This window comes from Petaurus breviceps, unplaced genomic scaffold (assembly GCF_028583685.1).
Source record: "Petaurus breviceps papuanus isolate PSGF00001 unplaced genomic scaffold, PetGlider_PUasm1.0 90825, whole genome shotgun sequence".
In the NCBI taxonomy this organism is placed as follows: domain Eukaryota; kingdom Metazoa; phylum Chordata; class Mammalia; order Diprotodontia; family Petauridae; genus Petaurus; species Petaurus breviceps.
In genome coordinates, this window is record NW_027187353.1 from 11,898,092 (window position 1) to 11,925,141 (window position 27,050).

The following is a 27,050-nucleotide window of genomic DNA, read 5'->3' on the forward strand; positions in this document are numbered from 1 at the left end:
TAGAGGGTGAATTGGAGTTGGGATAGGGAAGATGAGGCTTGGAGACCAAAGGGAAAACTCCTGCAATAAAGTAGGCTATAGGAGGTAAGGGTGTGAGCTAAGATGGTACCTGTGTGAAAAGAGAGGAAAAGACACATACGAGAGATGTTACAGAGAAAGAAATGACAAGATCTGGCAGGGGACCTGTTATGTGCGGTAGAGAGTGACACCTGGGCATCTGCCCTCAAAATAACAGGGAAAGAGACCAGTCAAGATGGTGGAGGGGCAAGAGGCCATACAGTCCTGATCTCCCGCACACCTAGTCCACACCTAGAAAACACACAAGACCAAGTACCAACAGGGAAATCCTAAGGAAAAACCACAGCAAGTCATCTTAAAGCTCAGCTGGCATAGGGAGACAAAGCTCTGTGTAGACTGGCGATGGGATCTATCTGGGAAGGGACCACACAGAGCCTTCCCTGAGGATTGAACTGGGACCTACCCCCAGGGGTAGTCCAGTCCAGAGCAAGGAATGGTCAGTGCCTAAGTGTAGGTACTGGACACGGAACAGCAACAGAATGGAGTAACATCTGTGGGGTTCTGAAGCCGAGAGTGAAGCAGGGTTTCAATTGCAGCCACTAGACCAGGCTGAAGCCTGTAACCAAATGACCAGACAAAAGGGTAACATGTAGAACTTGCTTAAAGTGGTTGGGTCCGGCAGCAGTTTACTGCAGCTCCAGCCAGGGGCAAGCCTTCAGCTGTTACTCAGACCCAGCCCTGGACAAGAGCTTGCAAAGCTCAGACCAGGAAGGCAGTGGTCAGACTTTGTTCTTTGTCCTTTATCAGACAGCTGTGGGTGCAAAGAAAACTTGCTTGAGATTCATCAAGAACAAAGAACTTGATATTCAGAGAAAGCAGACATAGAATACAAAACAGGACCAAGGACAACCCAGCCATTCTCTGTAGAAGGGCTGGAGCATGGCCTTAACACAAAGCCAAAGGCCAGGGACTAAGATGGGAAGAAGGCGTAAACAAATAAAGAATTCCTCAATTAAGAGCTATGATGATGACAGGAAAGACTGTAGAACATCAACAAGCAAAGGCTCAGAGTAAACACAGATTAGGTGAAAGTTGGATTAAAATTCTTAGAATGAATGAATCAAGAGTTAAAAAAGGATTTTATAAATGAAACAAAAGGAAAGAACTGGGAAATAAAGAAGAGCTATGGAGGATAGAGAAGTAAAGTTAATAACCTGATCACACACCAAGAAATGTTACAATCAGTCAATAATTTATTGATTATTTACTCTGTGCCAGGCACTGTGCCAAGTAATGGGGTACAAAGCTGAACACAGCCCCTCCCCTCAAGGAGCTCACAGTCTAATGGGGGGAAACAACACAGAAACAACTATGGACAAATAAGACATAAGATAAACTGGAGATAATCAACAGAAAAAATGCACTGGCATTATTGGGGGGGGGGACGAGTTGGGAAAGGCTTCCCATAGGGAAGCCAGAGATAGAGATGAGGAAGGAGAGAATTCCGGGCATGGAGAACAGACAATCAGTGAAAATTCATGCAATCAGGAGATGGAGGAACAGCAAGGAAGTATGAGTCACTGGGCCAAAGAGTACGGTGGGCAGGTGGTGTAAAAATACAAGAGAGGCAGGTGTGGGCCAGGTTAGGAAATGCTCTGAACGCTAAATAGGATTTTAGATTTCGATCTTGGAAGTGACAGGGAGGCAGTGGCATTTACTGAACAGGGAAGTGACATGTTCAGGCCTGTACTTAGTGGAGGATTCACTAGAGATGCCAGTCAGCAGACTACTGCAATAGTACAGGCATGAGGTGATGTGCCAGATGTACCAGATTTGGGGCAGTGTCAGAGGAAAGAGGAAGGCAAATATTAATAACAAAAAACCAACAGAACTTGACAACAAACTGAATAAGGGGGGGTGGGGTGAGAGTGATGAGTCAAAGATGACATTTAGATCGAAAGTCTAGATTACTAGAAGGATAAGAACAAGTACTGGGGGGCAAAGAATAGGGTTTGAATAATACAGCCAGGGCAGGAATTTCTGGAATGGGGAAGATATGACCAGGTTAAAAAGTCTGTCAATCTTTGACAAAGGAGTTCAGATGGGTGTTCAGTGTCCTTAGGGGTTTGGCCTCAGCATGGAGCCCTCTCAGGATATTAGGCAGGTTAAGCAAAAGCAACAGTAGGGGAAGCCAATGGAATGGGGATTCTCTCCTTTCCCTGCAGGCTGCAGGCCAAGCTAGGCCAGGAGACCAGTACAGGGAGAATGGAGGGATGTTTCATTCTGTCCATACATGCAGGAAGGAACCAGGGAGCAGGATGGAATGGTGTCATTTTCTATCCCTTGCAAGGGAACTTTGCAAGCATCTAGGTGCAAGGTACTCAGGACAACAACACTATCCCCACAACCACAAACAAAAAAACCTAGTCCCAGCCCTCAAAGAACTTACATTTTGCTGCAGTAAGAGGCATGGGAAGAAGCTGAGAGGGAAGTGGTCAGGTGAAGTTGGGGCTTGACAAGTGAGGGGAAGATCTGGAATAACCATTTTTGGAAATATGGCAGGGAGGTCATATAATGATAAATTTAGAGCAGAAAGGACCTCAGAGGCCATCTAGTCCAATCTCATTTTACAAACAAGGAAACTGAAGCTTAGGAAGATTAAGGAACTTGCCAAGATCTCAAAGTAGATGCCACAGGTTGGATTTGAACCAAATGCTTTGATTTCAGAGCTAAAGGAGGGAGGAGGAGGGTTGAGAGAGGTCAGGAGAAGATAGAGCTGGTAATAAATTATAAAGACATGTAATTCCATTTATAATAATACCCTAACTTTAAATGCTTCTAAAATAAACAATACAAACATTACTTCAAATAGTAAATGACTTTGATACAAACAAGAATTTATCAAATATCTTATAAAATGAAACAAAGCAGTTTCATTTAATCCATCTTATTATCAAAACACTTAAACATAACCTGAATTAGGTGCTACCGTGTTTCCCTGATAATAAGCCCTCCCCCGAAAATAAGCCCTATTGAGATTGCTACTGTAGTGAAGGTGATCCCCTGTGCTACACGCTACATTACGGTACCCTCTGTATGCACCGTCCCCCCCCCCCCCCCCCCGGTGAAACGCACGCCGCGCTCCGAGCTGCATCCAATCAGAGCTGCAGCAGTGAGCGCGTCATCCTGTTCTTTATTGAATTCATTATTGAATAAAGGTACATTTTTTTGTTCACATTTACCTGTTTATTAAAATTGCTGTCAATGTTCATTAATATAAGCCCTCCCCTGAAAATAAGCCCTCTGGTGTTTTTCTGTCCAAAAAATAATAAGACAGTGTCTTATTATCGGGGAAACACGGTAATAGGATTTTTATAAAAACAACAATATTGAACATTATTCTAATTTATCAATACTTCATATTTAGAAAGTGTTATTTTGATATTAATGGGAGATATCCAAAATATTAAAAATCTTATTTACAAATACTAAATGAATAAACTAAGGCCTAGTTATCCAATTATCTTCAGTCATGAACGAAAAGACTTTGTACAGAACTGTTCATGTTCATTCCTTTGCTCAAAAACCTTCACTAGCTCTTTGTTGCTTAAAATGTTCAAATTCCTTTGCTGAGCAGACAGCGCCTGCCACCCACCTTTTTAGTCTTATTTCATATGTTCCCCTCATTCATGTGATCTATGTCAGTCAAAGGAGACTCTTCTTTGTTTTCCAAACACACCCTGGGCTTTCTCTGCATCTATTCTTTAGGTTTAAAATGTCTTCCTTCCCTCTAGTCCCATGTCTGATTCCTACCTATTTTTAAAAGAAACTCAAAACTTCTTCCTGAATTCTTGCCTGAAAACCTGTTGCTAACAACTTTTCCTCTTGACTTCACCCAATACACTTCTAACATTTTTGTGCATTGTAAGTTATATGTGTTCATGTTTTATATCTTCCAGACTGTAAATTCTGCAGGAAGAGACTGTGATTTAAATAACTTCTGTAACTACCCCAGCTATGGGCTCAGTGTTATACATAAAGGAAGACTTTAAGAAACATTTTTTCCCCCTTTGTGGAGGGCAATTGGGGTTAAGTGACTTGCCTAAGGTCACATGGCTAGTTAACTGTCTGAGGCTGGATTTGAACTCAGGTCCTCCTGACTCCAGGGCTGGTGCTCTATTCACTGCACCACCTAGCTGCCCCCAAGAAACATTTCTTGAATTATTCCCCACTGGACTATTAAACAATTGTCCTCAAGTTCTCGGATCTATTTGACTGGTCAAGTGATCAATCTCAAAACAGGAGACATGTCAGCAGTTAACAAAGGCACAGTTTAGGCCTGAGTCTTTGTGGCTAGCTTAGAGCCCCTAGTTCTGTGGATCTTACTTTTTTCCCCCTGAGACAATAAGGCTAGGTATTTATCAAAGCTTTTTGTGACTCTAAGTTTCTAAAAGAAAACTAAGATCGGGGCGGCCAGGTGGCTCGGCAAGTAAGAGCACCGGCTCCAGTGTTGGGATGACCTGGATCAAATCCGGGCTCAGATACTCAGCACCACACCCAGAAATAACTGGCCGTGTAACCTTGAGCAAGTTACTTAACCCCGATTGCTTAAAAAAAAAAAAACTAAGATAGATCTTCTTTAGAAGTAGCAACACTGACACATAACAATGATGATCACAACAACAAAATCGGCTTAGAGTCTGTGTTCTATCACAAGTCATTTGCTTCCCCCTGTGACTAGGCAGCCTGTGTTCCCTAGAGTTCCCAAGGAGGCAGGAAGTGATGACTTGTCAAAGCATCTTCTGAACATGACTGTTGCCACAGTCACTGCCAACACCACCACCACTGCTATGGTTTGCTGTTACTACATTGTCCTTAAAACCCAAATGGCTTCCCTACTTCTGTATTGGACTAGGCAGAAGAGATGGGTCAGGGGGAGCGGGCAGTGTGTGAACTTTCTGAGAGTGGGAGAGGTCCCCTGTATTTTAAGGCATTCTTAATTTGCCTCTTGACTTGAGTTTAGGAAACAACATTCACATTGTTCCTTTGTATTATCTTTTTAAATAGATTAAAAGCACCCTGAAGACAGGGGCTTATTTACTTTGTATTGTACCCACACTCCCCCCAGCTCCTTCTTAAGACTGTGGGTAGGTGAAGAATACAAACAGATATATCATTTTAGCCTTCCATGCTATGGGATGTTTTCTTCCTATTTGGCTCATTCAATTATATGACAGAATTATACCCTTGTAATTTCCTCTAAATTCTCTTTAAGTTGCTTACCTACTCTTTTCCCTGCTGATGTATTATTTCCATTCATTCCAAGCCCATGGGTAGACTACAATTAAAGAACAAAACAACATCTACAAAAGTGAATCAATGGTAAGAGGAAAGAACATTAAATACCAATATTTTATGTAAATATTTAATATTTACAATATTTTCAGGTTTTTAAAAACAAAACAATACCCATGAAAGTTAAATGTAGCCAAACTATCCAAAAGATTCCAAATATAGTTAAATTAATCCAGAACAAATCTACTAATACACTTTTATTTTTTAAAACACTGAACAACTAGATAATATATTGAAATGTGATGACCTAAAAGGAGGTTCCTGAAGTGGGATAAAAATAAATGAATACTTTTACACTGCATTATATAATGATAAATTTGATAAACAGAATTAAATATAACTTCATAAAGAAACACTGCTTAATATTATTTAACTGGAATTTAACCATAAGCCTCCTTATTAAATTACATTATTAATATATTTCTCAATTCTTTATGCAGATTAAGGAAGGAAGGAAAACACTTGGAAGGTCAATACTTACTAGAAAAAAGTCAGCAGGTTCAATTTGGGGAGAGCTTTTCCTAAGGCTTTCTTCCTGAAAATGTTGGAGATTTGTAGACAGTGTAATGGCAGAAGTCCGAAGCCTGCTGGCCCCACATGAGCTCTGTAAACTGTCTCTGCTGGCACTTCGTGCCAGTGAAGCAAGAAAACCTATGTTGTTTACAGAACCAACAGGCTCTTTGGATGCCTTGTTAGCCATTTCTGTGATGTCCCTAGCCTCGCCTTTGGAAATAATATCAGATCTTTTACCAGGTGAGTCGACCTTAACACCACGAAATCTAGTAGTCCTAGGAAAGGAAGGATCAGCTATATTTCGGACATCCAAGGATCGAAACACATTTTGTGAGGCAGAGGACCTGAGGCTCCCAGTCTCAAAGCATTTGGACTGTCTCTGTGGTTTCACTAGAGAACTGTGATGTGTTATTGGTGCAGAATACCGAAGAGGTGACAAGAGCCTGTTCTTCTGTGGACTTAATTCACGAGGGTTCACAACTGAAGTTTCCATGGTCTCAGAATTCAACATTCTTGCAACAGGCTTATGATGCTGCTCTGGAGTTTTAATATCTATATCCCCATCAGTCAGTACAAGGTCTTGGTTTACCTTCTTTGTGCCATCCAGATCACTGTATTGTTCCATCACATTTCCTTCTGCTAACAAAGCAAATGCATCCATTTCAGGTAAAAGAGATTCTTCAGTGGCACACAACTCCACATTTGGAAATATGATCGTGTCTTCCTCTGTTTTAGATATTAAATTTTCTGAAAACATTTCTGTCTGTGTGGACAGAGATGACACAAGAGGGAGGACAGCATCTGGGATGGACTGTTTGGTGCTTTCTAATTCAACATGAGATACTTTAGCTGGTAGTTTAATGCTACTGATCGATTGGGAGAGCGTGGTGCTCTCCCAGTTATCACCTTCCTTAGTGATAGATGGTATAGGTCTACCAGCGGCGGCCAAAGTAGCTAAGGCTGAAAGTGCATTCTGGGAGGGCTCAGCAGGATATGAATTCCCAGGTGGAGGCAGGCAAGACTGTCCAATGTGGGGGAGCACTCTCAACAATCTGTGACGAGTAGCTGCCATTGAACCACTGGAAGGTCGAGGAGCCATAGGTGGGCGAGGTTTGACCTTGACAGTTTTCTTAGGCTAAAAGAAATGATTCAAAATATAATACCGCACAGATATGCATGGTTATTATCTCTGTCCAGTTATCAAAAACAATTCAAGAAGAAAGAAGTGACATCAGCTGATACCTCAAATGAATGTTTAAAGATATTAATATTCCAACCTATTGCAGTTTGGATTACATCACAGACAATGGAATCTCCTGTTTTAAAAATCTGTAGAGGAAACAGCATGTTTCTTTTAAATCATTCTGATGCTGTTTTGACTGATAGGAAGTAGACAGACTGGGTCAGATGGTTATCTTACCTATTTTAGGTAACTAAAACTGGTCCTCAGATTGACTAATGGATGAGTTAGGCGACCTCTAAGAGGCCAATGCACCAGGCTTAAAGGTCTTGGCTCTTGTTGATCCTAAGCATGTGGCCACTTGGGATATGGACAAAGATCCCACGGTGGCCATTGTAAGTAACTTACCATTCTCAAAGTGACCCTAGGCAAAGGAAAGAAAGCATCTCATTCGAAATGTAGGATTTAGGAACCATAACAAATGTGTTTTAGGCCAATACTTAAGAAAAAAATAATTTCAGGTCTGGGCTAGATCTAGGGATATAATTCTATAACCCACATATCATTAAGTAACTTAAATGACAAATGTAGCATATATGGACTTTAAAATAGCACTGTTAACAAACATATTACTTTTAATATCTCAATAAATGACAGAAGCCAATAATCCAAAACAATTCTATATAAACATATATATTTATATAATATAAAAATACATAAACATATATATTTATTTATATAATGTAAACATAAACAAAAATACACAAAATACAAACAATAGGATGGCGTCTTTTACATTTTGCTATGGTAAACAATGGAAAAGTCTGGTCACGTGGTGACTGTTTCACCTTTTTGCTGAGGTTCATGGTCTCCATTTTTGCCTTCAGTAGCTTCATTTTATTCATAGTGATTGAATTTTCAATTATCTGTTGTCCAGAGGGAGAAGGTTCAATTTCTTCATCGTCATCTGTATATAAATTACAAACGGAACCACCACTGCAAAAAACAAAAACAAAAACACCCTGTTATTCAATGCACAATTGTAACTACAGATAAAATGATAAATTCATCAGTCAGTATTGTATAAACAAAAGGAATATCTTTAAAAGCAAGTTATGGAAGAAGAAAAAAATGTTAAAATGAGTATTGAGACCATGAAGTGGAAATGCTAAAAATATAGGGTTAATGAGCTTCTGGGAATCTATTACAGTGAACTCACTATAGTATTCCCACAGAGGCAAAATCCAGTTCCACAAGGGTCTCCTGCTGGCATGGCCAAAGATGTTAAGTGTGTAACCCAGACCACAGGTTGATCAGTTTTCATTAACCAGACAATGGCATGGAAGGGAAGTCCAAATTTCTATCCATCCTGAGGGGGTTTGCACCATATAGGAACTGACACACCTGTGTGGATATGACATTCTATTTCTGCTCTTAAGAATAGAACAAAACAAAAAACAAAGAAGATGGACAATTTAATAATTTCCTAAGTATTATTTGGATATGTAACCAACCACCCAAAATACCCAGGATCTTAAAGCATGAAAAAACTCAGCCCTAGCAATTCATGACTTGAATCTTGTGAAACTTTTTTTTAATGCTTTGATGGAGGGAGAGTATGGAATAGTGGAAAGAACACTGGATTCAAAGAGTCTGAAGACCTGGGTTTGAGTCCTGACCCAATACTTACAAGTTGTGTGACCATGGCCAAGTCACTTGACCTCTCTGATCACCATTCTCCTCATCTGTAAAATAAGGACAATGTATGGACCTTCCTCACAGGACTGCTGAGGAAAAGTGCTTGTAAACCATAAGGGACTAAGACTAATCTGAAATATTATCATTTTCTGACTCTAGAACATACTAAAAGACACGATCTCTGAAAACAGAGTATGGAATAAAGTATTACTCCAATGCCTTATTATGCTATGCTATGAGACAATAAACTCTGACTTATTCTGCCAAGATGAAAAGGCTTGGAGTATGGATATGGCAACAGAATACATCTAAATCATTTAAGGACCAGCTAAGTTCAGAAAGACTCATCCATTGAAAGCTGACCACCAAGTGATTTTTGGGGGGTGGGGGGTGGAGAATGCATAACAGTAAAAACCACCATCTTGTTTAGTAAGGTATGGTGACTGTACTGTCTGCAACAATAGTATGAGTGCCCATGATGATGAAAAGTCATGGTTTTGCACAAATTTTGAAAGAAAAATCATCATAATCCTCATTTGTAATTTTCCAAAAACTTCACTTTGGTTAAAACTCACTGTCTGTTTCCAAGCCCAATTTAACTATTGGGGAAACTCCATTTAGATTTTTCAGTACTGAGGATAGAGAGAGGAAAAGAGGAAAACCCATGAAGTTTGGAAACATGAAAAAAGATAAGAGTTCAAGTTTATAAGAAACAGCTAAATTTTAAATACACCAAAATGGAAATGAGTAGGCATCAAGTTTGGATGCTTTTCTTATTTAGAAGGACTACTTAAGAGTATACATCTGTGCAAGAAAAGTTTGAAAATGCAAATTTCATTACTATCTGTGGCTAAATATACTAGGCTAGGGGCCACTGGTCACTAATGGCACATTTGGCAATACTTGTGAAGCATTCACTTCTGCCCAAGGGAGGAAATTGGGCAGCCCAAGTCCCTTATTTCCATTGAGTGAAAGCGATAATGACACCTCTAAAGAGGATATGTTCATCAACTTCCCAGAGAAGATGAAAGGGAAGAGGACTGCCCTATCAGTACATGTGTACAAGTGGTAGGAAAATATGAGAAAGCAGCATGAAACGGTTGAACCACGTACTTCCCGGGAGTAGAGGTGATATCACTTTCAGTTTCGAAGGAAGTGATCTTAGCAGCACTTTCTGTATTAGAACAGCTTTCTGAATTGTGTCTGTCACTTCTTTGGTACCACATCCTTGCAACTATCTCAAGGCTGTTGCAGGCTAAGTCACTTTGACCAAGAACAAACTAGACAATGGTTCCACTTTGTCACTTTTGTGTATTTCAATCAAGGCACAGGGCTTATAGAATATATAGTGTATAATATATATATATATAATATATATAGTATAATATAGAATATATAGAATATATAGCAATATATATAATGCTATTTCATTTCAGTTTCTGGGACTTCTATATTTAGGAAAAGAGTTGGGGAAAGATTTTCCCCCCTATGCAGTTCAGATTCATTCTACGATGTCAGAAAAGAGATGATTTTAACCATCATTTAGAATTCTGTGTTTAAGTTCAAAATCTGTCAAGAGTTTCATCTTCAGTGCACTGATGAATTCAGGTTGTTTTGCTGTTCCTAAAAAATGAGATATGAGTATATACTTTATAGATGCACATGGAGAAGGAAACTGCATCCCTCCAACACGAAATCTACAGTATGCCAGAATATTAGTAACATTCCTACAAATCTGCTTCTTTTGGAAATAGCATGATTTCTGAGATCCTTAGCAGATGTGAATAACACAAAATTCTTTCAAATAGGGGAATGTTGCTAGTTTATTCTGACACACATATAAATAATCCAGAGCTAAGAAAATTTTTTCTACCTATACCAAATATGATTTTTAAAACATCTGTATCTGAAAATACAACAAAAAGAACTGAGATAAAGGACATACAGTCTTACTGAACTGCAACTATCTATTTATTAAATTTACATGATCCAGAAAGTTTTGCAAAGCTTCTATTTCATACAGGACCATCTTTTCACAATGTCAGATGGTCTTTCAACACAGCTCTTTTTTGGAGATTTTTTTCTCCACTTAAGGAATGAAATCATTAACATTCTGAAGCAGCAAATTATGTACCTTTTCAAAAAAATAAAGAGTGACTGATTTGGGACAAATTTTAAACAAACTCAATCAGGCAGAACAGAATCACACAAGTTTCTCATTTCTAAGAGATGAAGAACATCTAGGCCAATTCTTTAATTAAACGGAAGAAGAAATGGAGATCTTGAGAAGTTAAGTGATATAAAGTCATGTTAAGTGGCAAAATAAATATCACTAATCTCTTAGGATCAAAAATCAGAGATTTAAGGCCAGAAGGAACTGTAGAGTTCAAGTTCAATGCATTAGACTCCCGGTGAGAAGCAGAACTAGTGAGCTGCCTCGAGCACAGAGCCAGTAAGTATCTGAGGTGGGACTCAGACATTCAGTGTATAATGCCACGCTACCTTTTAATAAACATCTGCTTCTCCCAGACTTTTCTAAGAAATGCAAATCACCAATACCCATTTGACTGGAACACAAGTGTTTTCTAAGTCGTGACCAGATAAAAATATCAAGTGCTTTTGAAGATGTTCCTGCCAGCTCAGAGAGTCACAGACTTCTACATAATCGGAACACTTCATTTTACAGATGAGGAAATCGAGACCTAACAGATTAAGTGATTTGGTCAAGGTCACACAAGTAAAGAGTAGCAGGAAAAGGGACTGAGCCGAGGTTCTCTGACTTGCTTTACTTCTGCGTCTTTCCCCTGGTTTGTTATGTGCTCCTGCTCCTGTAGATGTGGGTCAGTTCTTATAAATGAAAGAAAAGGGAGAAGAGGGGGGAAAAAAAAGTCAGGTAGTATTAAAATTCAAGGAACAACAATACAATCTTAGCCAAAACCTGGTATGAACTATGTATTTATAAAGGCAAACTATAGGAATATCATTAGCAAATACATATTTGATTTTATTTCATATATAATGATAGCAAATAGGAAAACCATTAGATCTTCGGTGTAGAAAAGCCCATTTAGAAGCAGATAGATAGCTCTGCTAATCCAGGAACACAGAATCTTTCTGTGCTTCAAGCATTTATTAAACTCCTACCATGAGCAAAGCACTGTTCTTGTGACCAGAGAAAGACACAGAAATTAAGTAATAGGTGGTCCCTGCCCTTAAGAGCTCATAGTTTAGTAGGAAGACATGACACATTCATAAATAACTGTAATATAAAATAACACACACTGAGTGCCTGAAAAAGTTTAAAGCTTCCAATAAATATTTCTCTCCTGCCTTATCTTTAATATTCCTTACTAGAAAGATAACACAAGAAAAAACCCCTTGGGGTGAATGCTTAACTTCTGTAAAATGATCAGATAAAGATTAAAAGGTGGGGGGGGCAGTTAGGTAGCATAGTGAATGAGCACCAGCCTTGGAGTCAGGAGGACCTGAGTTCAAATCCGGCCTCAAACACTTGACACTTAACTAGCTGTATGATCTTGGGCAAGTCACTTAACTCCAATTGTCTTGCCTTCCCCCCTCAAAAAAAAAGATTAAAAGTAAGTTCAATTATGAGAACAGAAAACAGTAACACATCACTGTTCAGGTGCAACTGTTCCATTAAAGTCCAGTTACAGACACCAGCAGCCCTATCTCAGTGGAAAAGAAGAATGGGGACAATCTTTCCAAATCCTCTTCACTTCCAAGCAGCAAGAGGGAGAATTTAATCATTGGACTAGACGACATAGGCCCAATGGAGTTCCCTGGAGCTCATGACCTTTGAGTTGCATTGTTGGTCTGTGGAACTGATATATATGGTAGCTCATCAATACAAAACTGACCAATTTTGGTAATGAACCACTTTTTCTGGGTCAGTCTATACCAGTCAGATGTCATGATCATGGCTGGTGTTCTCACTAACAAAATGGTCCGGGCCCTCTGCAAGAAATATGACCAGATTCTGGAGCCTCATTAAGTTGTCTTCACAGGAAGTTTTGTGAAGAGGAGAGTATATTACTACTACTGGTACTGTGTCAAGAGAAAACATGGCCAAATTATGCCTGTGGCCATCTATGTCCAGAAATGCCCTGGCAAATATTTAACAATTAGCTCTCTTGGGAGGGGAAAGTGCCCTGGATATACCTTTAAGTTTAACCTGCATTATTGATAATTTTTTCCATCAGTTTTCTAAGTCCAAACAATCAACAAAGCAAATTAAGCTCTGATTTGTAACATTTGTTGATTTCTGAGGTATAAATGCTCCCAATGAAAATTTAACAAGTGGCTCTTGTTGAGCTGGCTGTAGCACAAACATCTACCGTGTTTCCCGGATAATAAGACACTGTCTTATTTTTTTTGGACAGAAAAACACCAGAGGGCTTATTTTAATGAACATTGACAGCAATTTTAATAAACAGGTAAATGTGAACAAAAAAATGTACCTTTATTCAATAATGAATTCAATAAAGAATAGGATGACGCGGCATGCGTTTCACCCGGGGGTGGGGGGGACGGTGCATATAGAGGGTACCGTAATGTAGCGTGTAGTGCAGGGGATCACCTTCACTACAGTAGCAATCTCAATAGGGCTTATTTTCGGGGGAGGGCTTATTTTAGAGGAATCTTACACAGTAAGGGGAGGGCTTATTTTTGGGATAGGTCTTATTATTGGGGAAACACGGTATGTCCTAGGCTGACTACCCACACCTGAAGTTCTGCTCTACCAGGATCCTCCAGCTTCAGAAGATCAAAACAGAGAAAAGCCTCAGCATCTGATCACAGAGGCAGCAGCCTCTGTTTGTGTGACACAGTTATGCCCCCTGGTCAGGAGTGCATCTATTTATTTGTAATAAGACACAATCCAAAAGAATATCAATACAATGACCCAGATAACAGACACTGTTGTCTCCACTAGGTAATGCCTAAGATACTAAGGGCAACACAGAGCACTCACCAGGCATGCAGTTGGGTCTGGCCTCAAATCCTGCCTCTGGGCTCTGCCCTTTGGGCAAGTCTCTTAATTCTGGGAATCATTCTGTCTTCTCATGAACAGAATTAAGGCATTGGATTAAATGACTTCTAAGCCCCTTGCAGCTCTTTAATCTGTGCAGGTCTGTGCTAATTTCAGACCCATTATAGGATGCACATCAAAGAGATCAGGGCCACGAGGTCCATGTGGCTGTAGCATTTCTGGGAAGTCACATGGGCACTGGGTGAAAGTGACACATCTCCCCTACTCCAAACAGGAAGCTGTGCTGGAACTAGGTGGCTATGATGACATTCACATTCACATTCACACATGAGCCCCACTATCCTGAGCACAGGAACGAATGTGTCCTCTTGAAGGCACTCATACAAAGAAAACCTGTAGGTGACTGAGAGTCTAACGATGATTACACGTGGACTTAATTTATATGATGTGTGTAAATCAGGAGTTAGCTGGGGTAAATACAGACACTGCCTGTTTTTGTACCTGCCTTGAATTAAGAATGGTTTTTAAATTTTAAAATAAAGTTTTATTGTATTTAGAAACATAAAAACAAAACAAAAACATTCTTAGCTCAAGGCCATACAAAAGTAGGTGGCAGTCCCAATTTGGCCCTTTTGCTACAGGCCTCCTGGTGTAAACTTAAATTTTGCCTATCAACTAATTCTAATGTGTACCAGGAGAGCTCACAGTTTCAAGGAGCCCTAAGTGAATCCTTTTATAAAGTGAATTTGATATAGTAGAAACTTGATAAATGCTTACTGGTGGTTAATAAATGCATACAAAGGTTTTTAAATATTAAAATCCACTTATTTCCACAGAGAAAAAACTGGCTACTTAAAGAAGATGAATCTTTATTCAAAACAGGATTCACCATTAAGTTTTATTATGAGGTCATAGTGAAATTTCCTTTAAAGTGATAAACAGCTATAATTTAACATAATTATTATCCATTTTAGACTGAATATAGTACTTCACATTGGTGTTTTAGAGCAAATAGCAATTTTAAGAAATGTCAATATTTGAAAACCTCTAGGACTTTTCTGATGGAGCTGCTTGCTCCAAGGAGATGCTGTTTCTAAGCCTTCCATGCCTTAATGAGTGGCTATGGATAAAACATATCATTGACCCCTAGATCACAAACAGGAGATGGCGGGGCTCCCACAGAGAGCCTGTTGTGCTTGATTAGGCCACAGATCAGAGCTTGTTACTTTGCTGCGCCAGCTTTTAAGGACTTACTTGAAGATCATTTCCATGCTTTGATGGAAACTCAGTAAGATTCAGGATGGGGGGCTGACATCTAAACAGATGGAATGTATTCAGCATGAAGCAGTTTAGTAAATACAGTCACAATTCTTTTCAAAAGCCTTTAGGTTAATAAGCTTTCTAGCCTTGTGACACCCCCAGAATATAACATTACTTCCAACAACAGCCACCAGCACATGGCCAAAGCAGTGCTAGTGCCCAAGTCACAATGTCCACAATAGCCGCCACAGACCCAACACACTGGACTGCACAGCCTGCATAAAGAGGTGCAGCTGCTCTCTGCTTCTCCTGGGACGCTGGTTCCCAAAGACAGAGACTCTGCCCAGTGTCCTATCAGAACGATCTGGCTCTGCCAGGGGTCTGCAGCCTGTCTCCAAAGCCTTGCTGCTTATCTGGCCCTTTGTCCAGTCAATGCAGCAATTGAGTCCTATGCTCTCAAACCACTTGGGGATTTTAACTGGGGAGAGGAAGGAAGGAGAGGAAAGCTTTGAGAAATGAAATGATGCCAACAAGAAAACTCCAGTTTTAGGGCTGAGAGAAATGATAAGAAAATAAGCTCATATCCAGCAGGACTTACTTAGAAAAAAACCCCCCAACCCCAAACAGTAACTTCCTCATTACTTCCTACCTTGCACTAATGCAAAAGTCCCTGTTATGAGTATTCTGTCCCTGTAAGCCCTCCTATACACCACTGTCAGAATAGACCTGGCTATAACAGCCACGTCTGACCATGCCATTTCATTCCTTCAAAACTCTTCAACTGTTCCCCACAAGGCACTACATGAACAAAATTCAAGACACACTGGCTTGGCATCAGAGGCTTGCACAACCCACACTTCCGGTCTTTATGCACACACTCTTCTGTCCTTTTGTCCAAAATAGCCTATTTGTCACTCTTGAAACAAAATACATTTTGTAAGCTCCCATCTTTGAACTTTTACTAATACTTTTGTTACTCCCAGATTCAAATGTCATCCTCTCCATAAAACCTTTCCTGGCCACCCTAACTAGAAGCAATCCCTGCCTCCTCGTGACTCTCAGAGCACCTTCTTCATGTCCTCCTGTGTATTCACAGTCTATTCCATTTCTTAGCGATCTGTGAAAATGTCTTTTCTCCACTGTCTAACAGAGCGCCTCCCACATTGTCATAATGTACTTCTTGTACACGCTGTGGCCAGAATATATCCACAACTTCTTTCACACTTACACACACAATGAAAATAACTAATGTTCATATTTATAACCCAGAAACACAAGGTCCTCACATCATCAAAGAAAGATTCAATTTTGCTCCACATACTGGAATCACTGAAGAAATTAGATATATTAATTTTGGAAAGACTTCAACAATTAGGTTAGAAATCACAAGGTTTTCTAGTTTATCCGTGGAATTCTGGTTCTATCAAATAATAGAGAATATTGGGCAAAACATGTCACCCCTCTGCGCCTTGTCAAGGGAAGCCTATATAAAAGCTTGGAGCAGATGATCTCGAAGGTCCTCTAAGTCCCAAGCTTATGAGCCAGAGGGTTTATTTCACCTAACCAAGATGATAACTAATCTAACCTCACAATTAACCAAGGTAGTAATTTCTGTTTTCCAAAGAACTTTCCTTACAACAGTCCCTCAAGGAAGGCAGTGTATAGTGATTCTACTTTATGGTTAAGGAAATGGAGGCACACAGAGCTAATTAATTTCCTTCTGATCACCCAAGAAAGTGCTGGGGCTGGATCTCAACCCTCGGTCTCTGCCTCAGGTCAGCCCTCTCCCATTACGCTGCTTTGCTACAAATGTCTGACCTCTTCTGCACAGGGAAGGTGTTTTCATAGATCACCCAGTACTTACTGAGCACCTGATATGTGCTGATCACAACAAAGCCTCTCTGTAAAACCAGTGGAAAGGAGATGCCCTGTTTGTGAAGTGGGCTGAATTTAGCTTTTACTGAATCACATATTCTGACCCCAAACGTATCTGAATTATGTAAAAATGCAACCTTTTCCTAGTTTTTTTAAGGGGGTGGAAGAAGGATTAGCAACCTTAGTAAAATGATTTCCAGGTTAGGTTTTCAAATACCTTTCAAAGAACCCACTATCAATCTTCAGATTAAAGAGGCTAGCATCAACATTAACAATCTAAATTAGCAAACTGATGGTATGTCTAGAATTTCTTAAGCAATTTAATCCCTTGGGCAAAAGTGAACAAAAATATCTATCCATAAAATGAAATTATCTGGACAAATCTCAGTAAATTTAAAAGATTTATCGTATACTTAGTGTTCTACTAACTTCCCTCTTTCTGAAGCAGGCAGGGGGATCCAAGCCCATTTTACCTTAAGGATTCAGATAATGGTGTTAAAGTGCCATCTCCCCTATCTACTACACGGAAGAAATTCAACTGATCTCCTTCTCGGTACACCAAAAAGGTGACTTGTTTGTTGCATGAGGCCTTCTCCCAGACCTCATCACGACTGGAGTCCATGTATTCAGCCATTTCCCTAAGAGGGTCTTCCATTGGAACTACAAGGGGAAAAAAGAATGACAAACAGGCTCTCAATTTCTCTTTGGTTTAATGCATCTCAATACACTCACAGGACGTGATAAGTAGCTCTATCAAAATAATGCCTTTTTATACTTACTACATATGTAATACTTTTCTCTAAGCAAGTTTATGGCATTTGGGACCTTAATACAATGTCCTCTACATTACACAATAAGATTCAATTAAGTCACAATTTCCAGTTCTCAGGTTCCATCAGTAGCATCCTGAGACACAACAGGTTTCATTATGTCAGTGCAGTGTCTATGAAAGAGTACCTGCTAGGTCAGTATGGATGATAATTTTAATAATCACCTTGCCCTTCTCTGTCACTGTCACTGGAAGTAAACCCCAGTCAGCAAAAAGAAACATGTAACATACCATGTATATTATGCTAGGATACAGATATATGAAATCAGAAGATTTAATGAATCCTTTGGCTTTGGCTTACTTTCTTGGAGAGTCTGGCAGAAAGTTATACAAATGAGAAGATGCATTAATCACATTATGGTCCTGTTTAATGCAAATGAAGCTGAAATGTAGTAATTAGTCAATATCCTAGTTCTTCAAAGTATTTTCAGAGAGTACCCAGTGGCCTTAGGACCCATAAGGCAGAACAGAAATTGGCCAAGGAGGGGTCGCAGGAAGGGGACAGAGGCTACCACAAGTAGTACACAAGGAATCAGGGTTTGCTTTTGGTGTAGGGCAGTCCTAGAGACTCTTTCAACACCAGAGCAACCAAAGGGAATCTGTTCCCAAGCTCTTCAGCCACTGGAAGTTTCAAATAGGTTAAGAGAATTCATAGGCTGGATTGCCCAGCCCAAGTCTTATAACAGATTATTTCTATGAATTCTAAAACCTAAAAGCTAGACTTGTAGTACAACCGAGAGCTTTTGTTTAGAAGCATGAAAGTCTTCCAGTTTAAAATCCCAGAGTTTGGGATTTTATGTGAGGATCTTGGAAAGATGTTCCCCTAAAAGAACATCACTACCATGGATATTTTGTGCATCATGCTGAAAAAGGACCAGTATTATAACTCTGATTCTCATGCTGTGGCAGAAAGTGTTCAATGACTAAATTTCACCTAGGTGGCATTGATTTCATTTCAAAAGAATCAACACGATTTCCAAAGATGCTGCTGTGTTCTATTCCTTTTCCTATAGATTACTCTCATTCTAAGGTCAGAAGTCTAATTCTTATACATGAGGTAGGGATTAATAAACACATTGCCACTTGGCACTACTGGCCTCCTTGAAAGCTGCTTCCCCAGCCTTAATAAAGAGAAGAGACAAATGGATTCACATGTTGTAATACAGCAATAGAGCAAAAACCCCAAGAAGCAACCAGCTTCCAAAGAGACATAGCGTAAGTAAGGATTCGTGCAAGGATGAATAAGTTCTGGTTATTCAGTGGGGGCACTGTGACTTCCTGCACACGTGATCCCTTAGGGAATTCATTTGTAGTGTCAGCACCAAGATGTAACTATCCTTGCTAGCTATTATCATCCTCTTGGAAGGTTCTGGAAGCCATGCTAATTAGATCTGTAATGCTGACAACATCTTTACACAAGTCTACACATGGCTGTGGCTGAGACTGATCACATAGGCAACATTAAAAGAGACATGGGGACATTATAGGTGTGTTGAATTCCCAACGCCTGGACAACAACCCTCATAGGCTTGACTGGCTAGGACCATGGATAACAGAACAGTTACAGTCATAAGCCTAATTTACATGTAGCTCTACCTGACAAGAAAAATCTAATAATAAAAATCCATTAAATTCTTTAAATATAAGCAAACAGGGGAAGGTAGGTGGTACAGTGGATAGAGCACCAGAACTGAAGTCAGAAGGACCTGAGTTCAAACCTGACCTCAGACACTCACTAGTTGTGTAACCCCGGGCAAGTCACTTAACACTAACTGCCTCCAAAAAACCCAAACCAAACCAAAAAACAAACAAAAAATATGAGCAAATATATTTTGAGAGTCCTTGTCCAGTAACTCTCTGAAGGGGCCCAATGAGCCTTACAGGCACATGGGGGAAAAAACCTCCATCAAATACAATATACACACACAATTTAAATAAACCTTAACAGATAAAGTAACTGTTTTCAGAAATTCAGGTGTCCAGATTCAGCATCACCTATGGATAACATCACAACCTGTTCAGCATGGGCTTTTGGTTGCAATCCTTCAAATGTACAGTAATTGAAGAGATAATTATCTTTTAAAGATACTACATTTGTTTCTGATTTGGTATGTATCACACAAATCCATTTATTGCTTTTAATGCAAAAATATTTTTATTTGTTACAAGGGTGGTTTTCATTGGGGTGGGATAGGCACAGCAGTAAACAATATTAACGTGAAAAGCATAAAGCATGAATAAAACTTTCTGAAAAACAAATCATCTTATTTAGCATATATAACTCTTATTTCAATCTTCCAAGAGTATAATCATGTTATTGTGACAAAAGCAAACCACCCACCCACCCACCACAATTGTCTTCCTATCCCTGCCCCTTCTGGCACATCTGGAAGAGACTGTTGTTCACTGGCCTACCATTCTGGAACCTGGAGTTACCACTACTCCTCATAAACCACTGGAGGAAGGACTTTAGAGGAGGTCAGCAAAACTTCCGAGCTAATTTTATTGGTGGATACCGGTTCCACTATAGCAAGTCATCCCTGGTCTTACAGAGTTGTTATGACTGAAAAATTCCTCACCTTGTAGTCAACCTGTTGTTGAACATCTTCAAATGTAGTCAGGCTGGTGCTTGGATAACAGAGACAGCTTTTCCAACTTGGTAGGACCTGCCCAGGTAGGAAGTCTAATGGTTCAGACTTCCAGAACCCAGGGTTACCTCCAGGAAGAAGGGGGCACTTTAGTGGAAGTAGCAATATGTACAGGAAAAGAAATCTTAGTGCATACTCAAATAGAAATCAAGATTTGGGGGAAAAATGTTCCCCAACTGGCCTAAGTTTAAAATGAAAATTTTAAAGAAAACTCTTTAAGATAACGAGTGAAACTATTTTAACCATAAACAGAATTCAAAGAAGAGAAATACATGTGTATCCAAACCAAAGATGAATTCAAGACTAAAAATGGTATTTCTTAACTGTAATCTTTTACTGGTGCAAAGATTCAGTGCTTATCAAGGAGAATTCCTGTATCTATGTACAACTTTTGCACTCAGGTTTATACTGAAGTATGGTTGGTCTAAGCTCCGATTCAATTTATGTGGGAGATTCAAGTTTTTACTCTGAATCACAGAAAACATTCCACATGAATAATTTCTAACTGCTTGCTGAAATGTTTATCCTTAATTAAGGATAAACAGGAAGTTGTAGGGAATATGCATAACCGTTTGATGTTTCAAAAAGCACTTTCTGTTCTTGCATTAATAAAGGATAATAGTTCTGAACAAGTTCATAGGAGGGATTTAGAAGTGGAAGGAACTTCTTTAGAAGTCAACCAGTAAAATCCCTCATTTTAAAGATAAAAGAAATTGAAGGCAAGAGATCATAAGTCAACAAGTCAAATCAACGTGCATTTATTAAGTGCTAACTAACTACGTGTCAGGTATTGTGCTAAGTGCCGTGAATACAAAAAAGACAAAAACCAGTCAAAGGCAAAAAGCTATCTCAAGGTGCTCATGGACTCATGAGGGGAGACAAAATTCAAACAACTACACAGGAACAAGATATGTGGAAAACAAACATTTATTAAGTACCTACACTGTGCTAATCACTTTACAATTATGATTTCATTTGATCCTGACAATGACCTCTTATTATCTCTATTTCACAGCTGAGGAAACTGAGGGAAACAAAAGTTAAGTGACTGACCCAGGGTCACACAACAAGTTAATGTCTGAAGATAGAACTCAGGTCTTTCCAACAACAAGCCCAGTACTCAATCCTAACTGCTATTTGTACATATGACATAAGTATGCATATACACATACATATATAATGTGTGTATACACACTGGAAAATTGCAGATAACCTCTTTCCTGACTTCTATCTTACATCTCTAATCTCTTATCAGGTATCTTGAACTAGATGCATCACGTATAACTTAAACTCAGCTGGTCCAAAACACAACTAATTCTTTCTCCTCCTTGCAAGTTTTGATTTTTCTAACTTCTCTGTTACAGTCCAGGGTCTGTCCTAAGAAAGGGGAATGAGACTTGTTCTGCTTGACCCCAGAGGTCAGAACGAGGACCAATGGGTGGAAAATGCAAAGAGGCATATTCAAGCATCACACCCCAAGCAGCGTGGGATGGAGTTCCCTGGGAGTCAGTGGCCTCCCCCTTACGAGAACTCTACATGAAGAACTCATCAAGGGCTAGATGGTCACTGGCAGAACATGTCCCAGAGGGAATCTTGCTCATGTGCGAGTTAGATTAGAAAGATTCTGAGATTGATATTGATATAATTTCCAAGCTGAAATTCTGTAAAAAAATAAGCATTTTTAAAAATTCATATTCAAATTGTTTTACTTTATGTGCCTACCTCTTCTGGTATTTATTGGTCCACCACGCATAGCTAATACCAGTTTCAAGGTACAACCTTCTGAAATGCTGTGGATAAAAAGCATAAGAACTTATCACCAAAATGTATTTAATTCTCAAAATACACATAATATCACGCTGGTTGGCTGGACACAGTACTCATCTTCCAAGAAATCTGAACTAATATATTTCAAGGTAGAAAAATAAAAGGATATATATTCAACTGCTTGAACATCAAAAATCAAATGATTTTTATAAGTCTTTAGTATTTATTCATGCTGGACCTGGGATTTCATGGGGCATAGGAACTCTTGGTGAGGGAGCTCCCTCTATCAATACAAGTCAGTCAGTACCAGCTCTACAGCCTAAAGGGTCTCTCAGAGGATGGGCTGGGTGACTAAAAGATTAGGGCATGAAGCCAGGGTCACAGTCAGCATATGTAAGAGACAGGACCTGAACCACAATCTTCCTGACGCCAAGAGCCATTACACTATGCAGACTTTAGTCAGTATATTATGTTAGTGCTTCAGCAGGGAGAAAGGAAATGGGAGTCTTTTCTCTGAAACAGCATTAAGTGCTGAAGACTGGAAGGTTTTATAGAATTATCCTTTGACTACAAGAAAGGGAAATAATTTGGCTACCTGTGGGCAGGAATTCATTATAAACAAATTTCTAGAAAATAAAAGGATTGGAGCAGCTAGGTAGTGCAGTGAACAGAGCACTGGTCTTGGAGTCAGGAGGATCTGAGTTCAAATCAGATTTCAGACTTACTTGCTGTATGACCTCGGGCAAGTCACTTAACCCCAATTGCCCTCCAAAAGAGAAAATAAAAGGATCACATATTTAGAGGTATAAGAGGCTGTATATAAGACCCACTCCAATCTCCTCATTCTACAGATAAGGAAACTTAGAGGGAATGCATGGTTATAAAGGTAGGATGAGCTGGTAAAAAGAGTGGTCAAATAGTTTTAGGAAAGTGAAATGCAAATGACTGAACATATATAACCAATATCAAACCGCTTTCTGAATTTTGGGGCAGGGGGAAACTTGGAACTCAAAAATTTTTTTTAAAAATGTTAAATATCTTCTTTACATGTAATTGGAAAAAATAAAATACTATTTTTAAAAATGTGAAATGCAGACTGAACACAGAGGTAAAAGATGTATCTCAAGTAAAAAACTTGAATCTTAGGGTGAGAAATTTGTATCTGATGCCTAGAGAAATTGTGAGCCTCTGTAAACATGAGGCGATAAGGGGGACATAATTAAAGCAGTAGAAAGAAAAGAACTGGTATCAGTGTGATTATTTTTCAATACCATCAGAATTTTTTAAAAAGAATACTCACTTGTAATCATTCAAGCAATAATCATCTTCAAGCTCCATGTTATTCCAAATTAAATGTTGCTGAGAGATAGGAATGCCTTAAAAGGAGAAAAACCACAATAAGTTAAAAATAATTCAATATCATTTCCCAAACAGCAGGATAAAAAGCAATTTTATTTATAGCATTATCCATGGGCAACATTTTTAACAACCCTTTGTATTTTCTTTATTTTCACACTGCCTCTCTTTTTCACATGTAGATATTATGACAATACTCCTTTGGCCCTTTCGGAAAAACTAGATCTTAGAACCATGTGTAAAGAAAGACAGAAAGTTCTCTGATCTTTCCCATAATAACAAATACATCTGAATCCTGCTTCACAGAGTACAAAGCATTTCCCTCAAGACAATACTGGTGGGATAAGCAGTATATGTAGTCTTCTTGTACTACACAGATGAGGAAGCTGGCTCAAAAAAATTCATGAACGCTGCTCATGGGCACGTGGATTACTAAGAATAGTTGGGGCAGACTCAAGACCAGGTTTTCTGACTCCAAGTTTGGAACTTTTCTACTTCTATGATTTACCCTGGATTTACCTATTTCAGCTACTCAGAGATGTTCTGGATGTTTGAGAATTATGGGAACTTTAACCTATGGATAAGTAGGGTTATATTATATTGATTTTTTTTTACTCTACATCAAAATGTAGTTTGGTTCGAAGGTACACAAAGTAAACTAGTTAGAACTAATGTTAACTAGTATTTCATGAATTACTTAATAGGACAGAAACTGATTATTCTCAAACTTTAACTTGAATCAGCCTAATACCTTATTTGGTTTAAGTATCAGTATTCAGGGTCTATGGGACTACCTTATACAGGGCTATATTGTTTTGACTTCCACTTATCAGCTGAAGGATTATTGAATAGGTAAGTTATAAAAAAATCCAAGATGTAATCCATTGTTTGCTGAATTAAATTCTTTAGTGGTAAAGTCCCATTGTGTTTCTAACCCTAACCTCAACAACTAAGAAGAGTTAAAATCAGTTTCTTAGCACAGAAAAGTTCATTTCTATTATCTGGGGAAAGGGAGACAATGGATAAAAGGCATTACTAATTACCCATCTAGTACTTGATCTGTTGAATTGGGACAAACGTGAGTATTTTTGATATTTTTTTTTTGTTCAGACCTCCTGATTTTACTGGTGTCAAGGAGTTAAAAAGCAGATCACCAATGGTTCTGCAACATCTATGCCAGTCTTAATACGGCTGCCCAATTTACTAAGGGACTTGCTCAAAGTTACAGAGCCAATACATTTCAGAAGCAGGATGTGACGTGGACTATGAAATTGGCTGACTCTGGACGTGGGAGTTTCCCTCTCCTTCAAGGTCTTTAAGCACGACCTTAATGAATACCAGTGACTAGGCTGATTAAATTATAAGAGTAGAATTACTTTTCACAATGAGTTAAAATTCAATGGCAGATGAAGATCCTTCCTACTTAAAAATGTCTGATTCTGTGAGGGTAGTGCAAATATTATTCTCATTTTTTACAAATAAGGAAATAAGTTTAGCAACTGATAAATCTGTAATGCCATGTGAAGATATACAAGTATGATAAAGATAAACAGAATCACCTGTTTATGCTACCTTCACATCTAATTAGCCGTTAATACTTCCCATTTGTCATCTTCTCCCCACACTCACTGCCACCACCTTAGGCCAGGCCCTCTATCATCTCTAGTCTAAACAATTTCAGTGGCTTCCTAATTCATTTTATCTGCATTTAGTCTCTTCCTTCTCCAATCCATCCTGTACACAATTACCCCACTAAGATCCCTAAAGGACAGGTCTGATCATGTCTCTCCCTCTTTGAGTCTATGATACAAAGTCCTTTGCAGTTTGGTTCCAGACTCTGCCTTCAGATTTTTGGCACATCAGTCTCATTCTCCATTTCCGTACCCTCCCCCACCCCCAAGTCATCTTTACTGTTTCTCAGAGCCTAGCTCTGTGCCATGATCCCACCTGGAATGCACATGCTCCTGGCCTCTGCTTTGCCATGGCCTTCTTCCTTTTGGTCCAGCTCACATATTGCCTGCTTCCCATAAGAAATCTGTATTGATCAACCTTCCTCCACTACATCATCCTGTAAATATTTTGCACTTAACTTTCTGTTAACAGAAACATCTATTGTTTCTTTCCAATAAACTCTAAGGTCATTGAGGATGGAAGCTGTTTGGTTTTCAAGAGCCTGGTATGGTACCTGGCAATATTACATGCTTGATGCTTGTTGAGTTGAATTCTACCCAATTCTGAAACAGGCCCTCATTCTACCATGCCAGTGGTCTCCAAGCTTTTTGATCAAAACCCCCTAACAGTAAAAAAAGTTTGAGCACATGTACACATATTCATTAATTGTACAATATACTATATTTACAATACATTATCGTGTCCATTACAAAACACAAAAAAATTTTTAAAAGGCTGAGATAAAGAAGAAATAAGTTTCAAAAAGCATTTTGTTTATTAATGGTACAAAACACCTTTTTGCTCTCAGTTATTCAACTATTACTAAATGATATTTTAGTGAGAGCAATGCAATTTGATCAGTTTGATTATTTTGAAAAATCTTGGCCAAACACTTTGTGAAACAGCAATTTAAAGGTAGGGGAGGGGTCTAAGGTCATACTATTTCAGTTCTTGATTTTAATGGTCATCATATTGAAAAAGATCCCCTGCCAAAAGCCACAGCTCCAAATGGGAGAGCTGAACTGCTGCCTAAATTTAGGTACTAAATCACAACACTCATTTCTCAATACTATCCACATATTATGCAAAGGTCTTTTATTGAAATCTGACTAGTACATTTCCATTTTCCTTTATGACAATCCATTGTTCTTGAAAACCAACTGCAAGGCATTACATGTTTATATATATATAAAATGTTTTTTACTTTTATTTTTTTTTGTAAATAAATCCAGGATTTTCCCTCATATTTAATAATTTCAATATGGGCAGATTACTTAGGTATTCATTTATATATTATTATATTATGTGTATTGAATATTCATATATACATTTAATTAGCATCCATATATCTAACTTTTACATATGAGTTATGGTATAATTAATAATGAATACATGTTATCTGCTCTAATTGATTCTAAATTTCTCAAGGTTATCATCCATATAAGTTAGCCATCTTTTATTCCCCTTTACCAGTCATCCAACACATTGCCTAGCACATGGGAGGTTCTCAAAATATATGTTTATATTTTTTAACAAATGGGTTCAAAACTCCTTGAAATTTGGAAAATGTCTATAATGGTGGTCAAAGTAGTTTGGTTCAAAGTTATGAAAGTGTGCATACGGGATATTCTTACATCGTTGTTGGCAACAAAAGCTTGGTTTTGAGATAAAATAAAAACTGTGGTTTTATATTATTACTAATTAATATCTTCTAACACAACATATGCCAGGGTGAGATTTATCACCAGATATACTACCGTGTTTCCCCGATAATAAGACCTATCCTGAAAATAAGCCCTCCCCTTACTGTGTAAGATTCCTCTAAAATAAGCCCTCCCCCGAAAATAAGCCCTATTGAGATTGCTACTGTAG

General features: G+C 38.8%; 1 protein-coding gene across 9 annotated transcripts in view; it reads right to left on the reverse strand.

Annotated features, from left to right (window-relative positions):
- ZFAND4 (zinc finger AN1-type containing 4) overlaps positions 1 to 27,050 on the reverse strand; it is a 61,470-nt gene that overhangs the window by 16,033 nt on the left and 18,387 nt on the right. For 3 of the 9 annotated variants that reach the window (XM_069071317.1, XM_069071316.1, XM_069071315.1), the window contains 6 exons: positions 23,452 to 23,527; positions 22,107 to 22,174; positions 17,381 to 17,567; positions 7,915 to 8,062; positions 5,855 to 7,021; positions 5,302 to 5,356 (listed from right to left, as the gene is read on the reverse strand). In XM_069071317.1, the coding sequence (XP_068927418.1) occupies positions 5,302 to 5,356; positions 5,855 to 7,021; positions 7,915 to 8,062; positions 17,381 to 17,567; positions 22,107 to 22,174; positions 23,452 to 23,489 (1,663 nt within the window). In that variant the 5' untranslated portion in view covers positions 23,490 to 23,527. Of the gene's footprint in view, positions 1 to 5,301; positions 5,382 to 5,854; positions 7,022 to 7,914; positions 8,063 to 17,380; positions 17,568 to 20,315; positions 20,472 to 22,106; positions 22,175 to 23,451; positions 23,528 to 27,050 lie in introns of those variants that run through there. The other 6 variants (XM_069071319.1, XM_069071320.1, XM_069071321.1 and 3 more) reach the window with 6 other exon arrangements.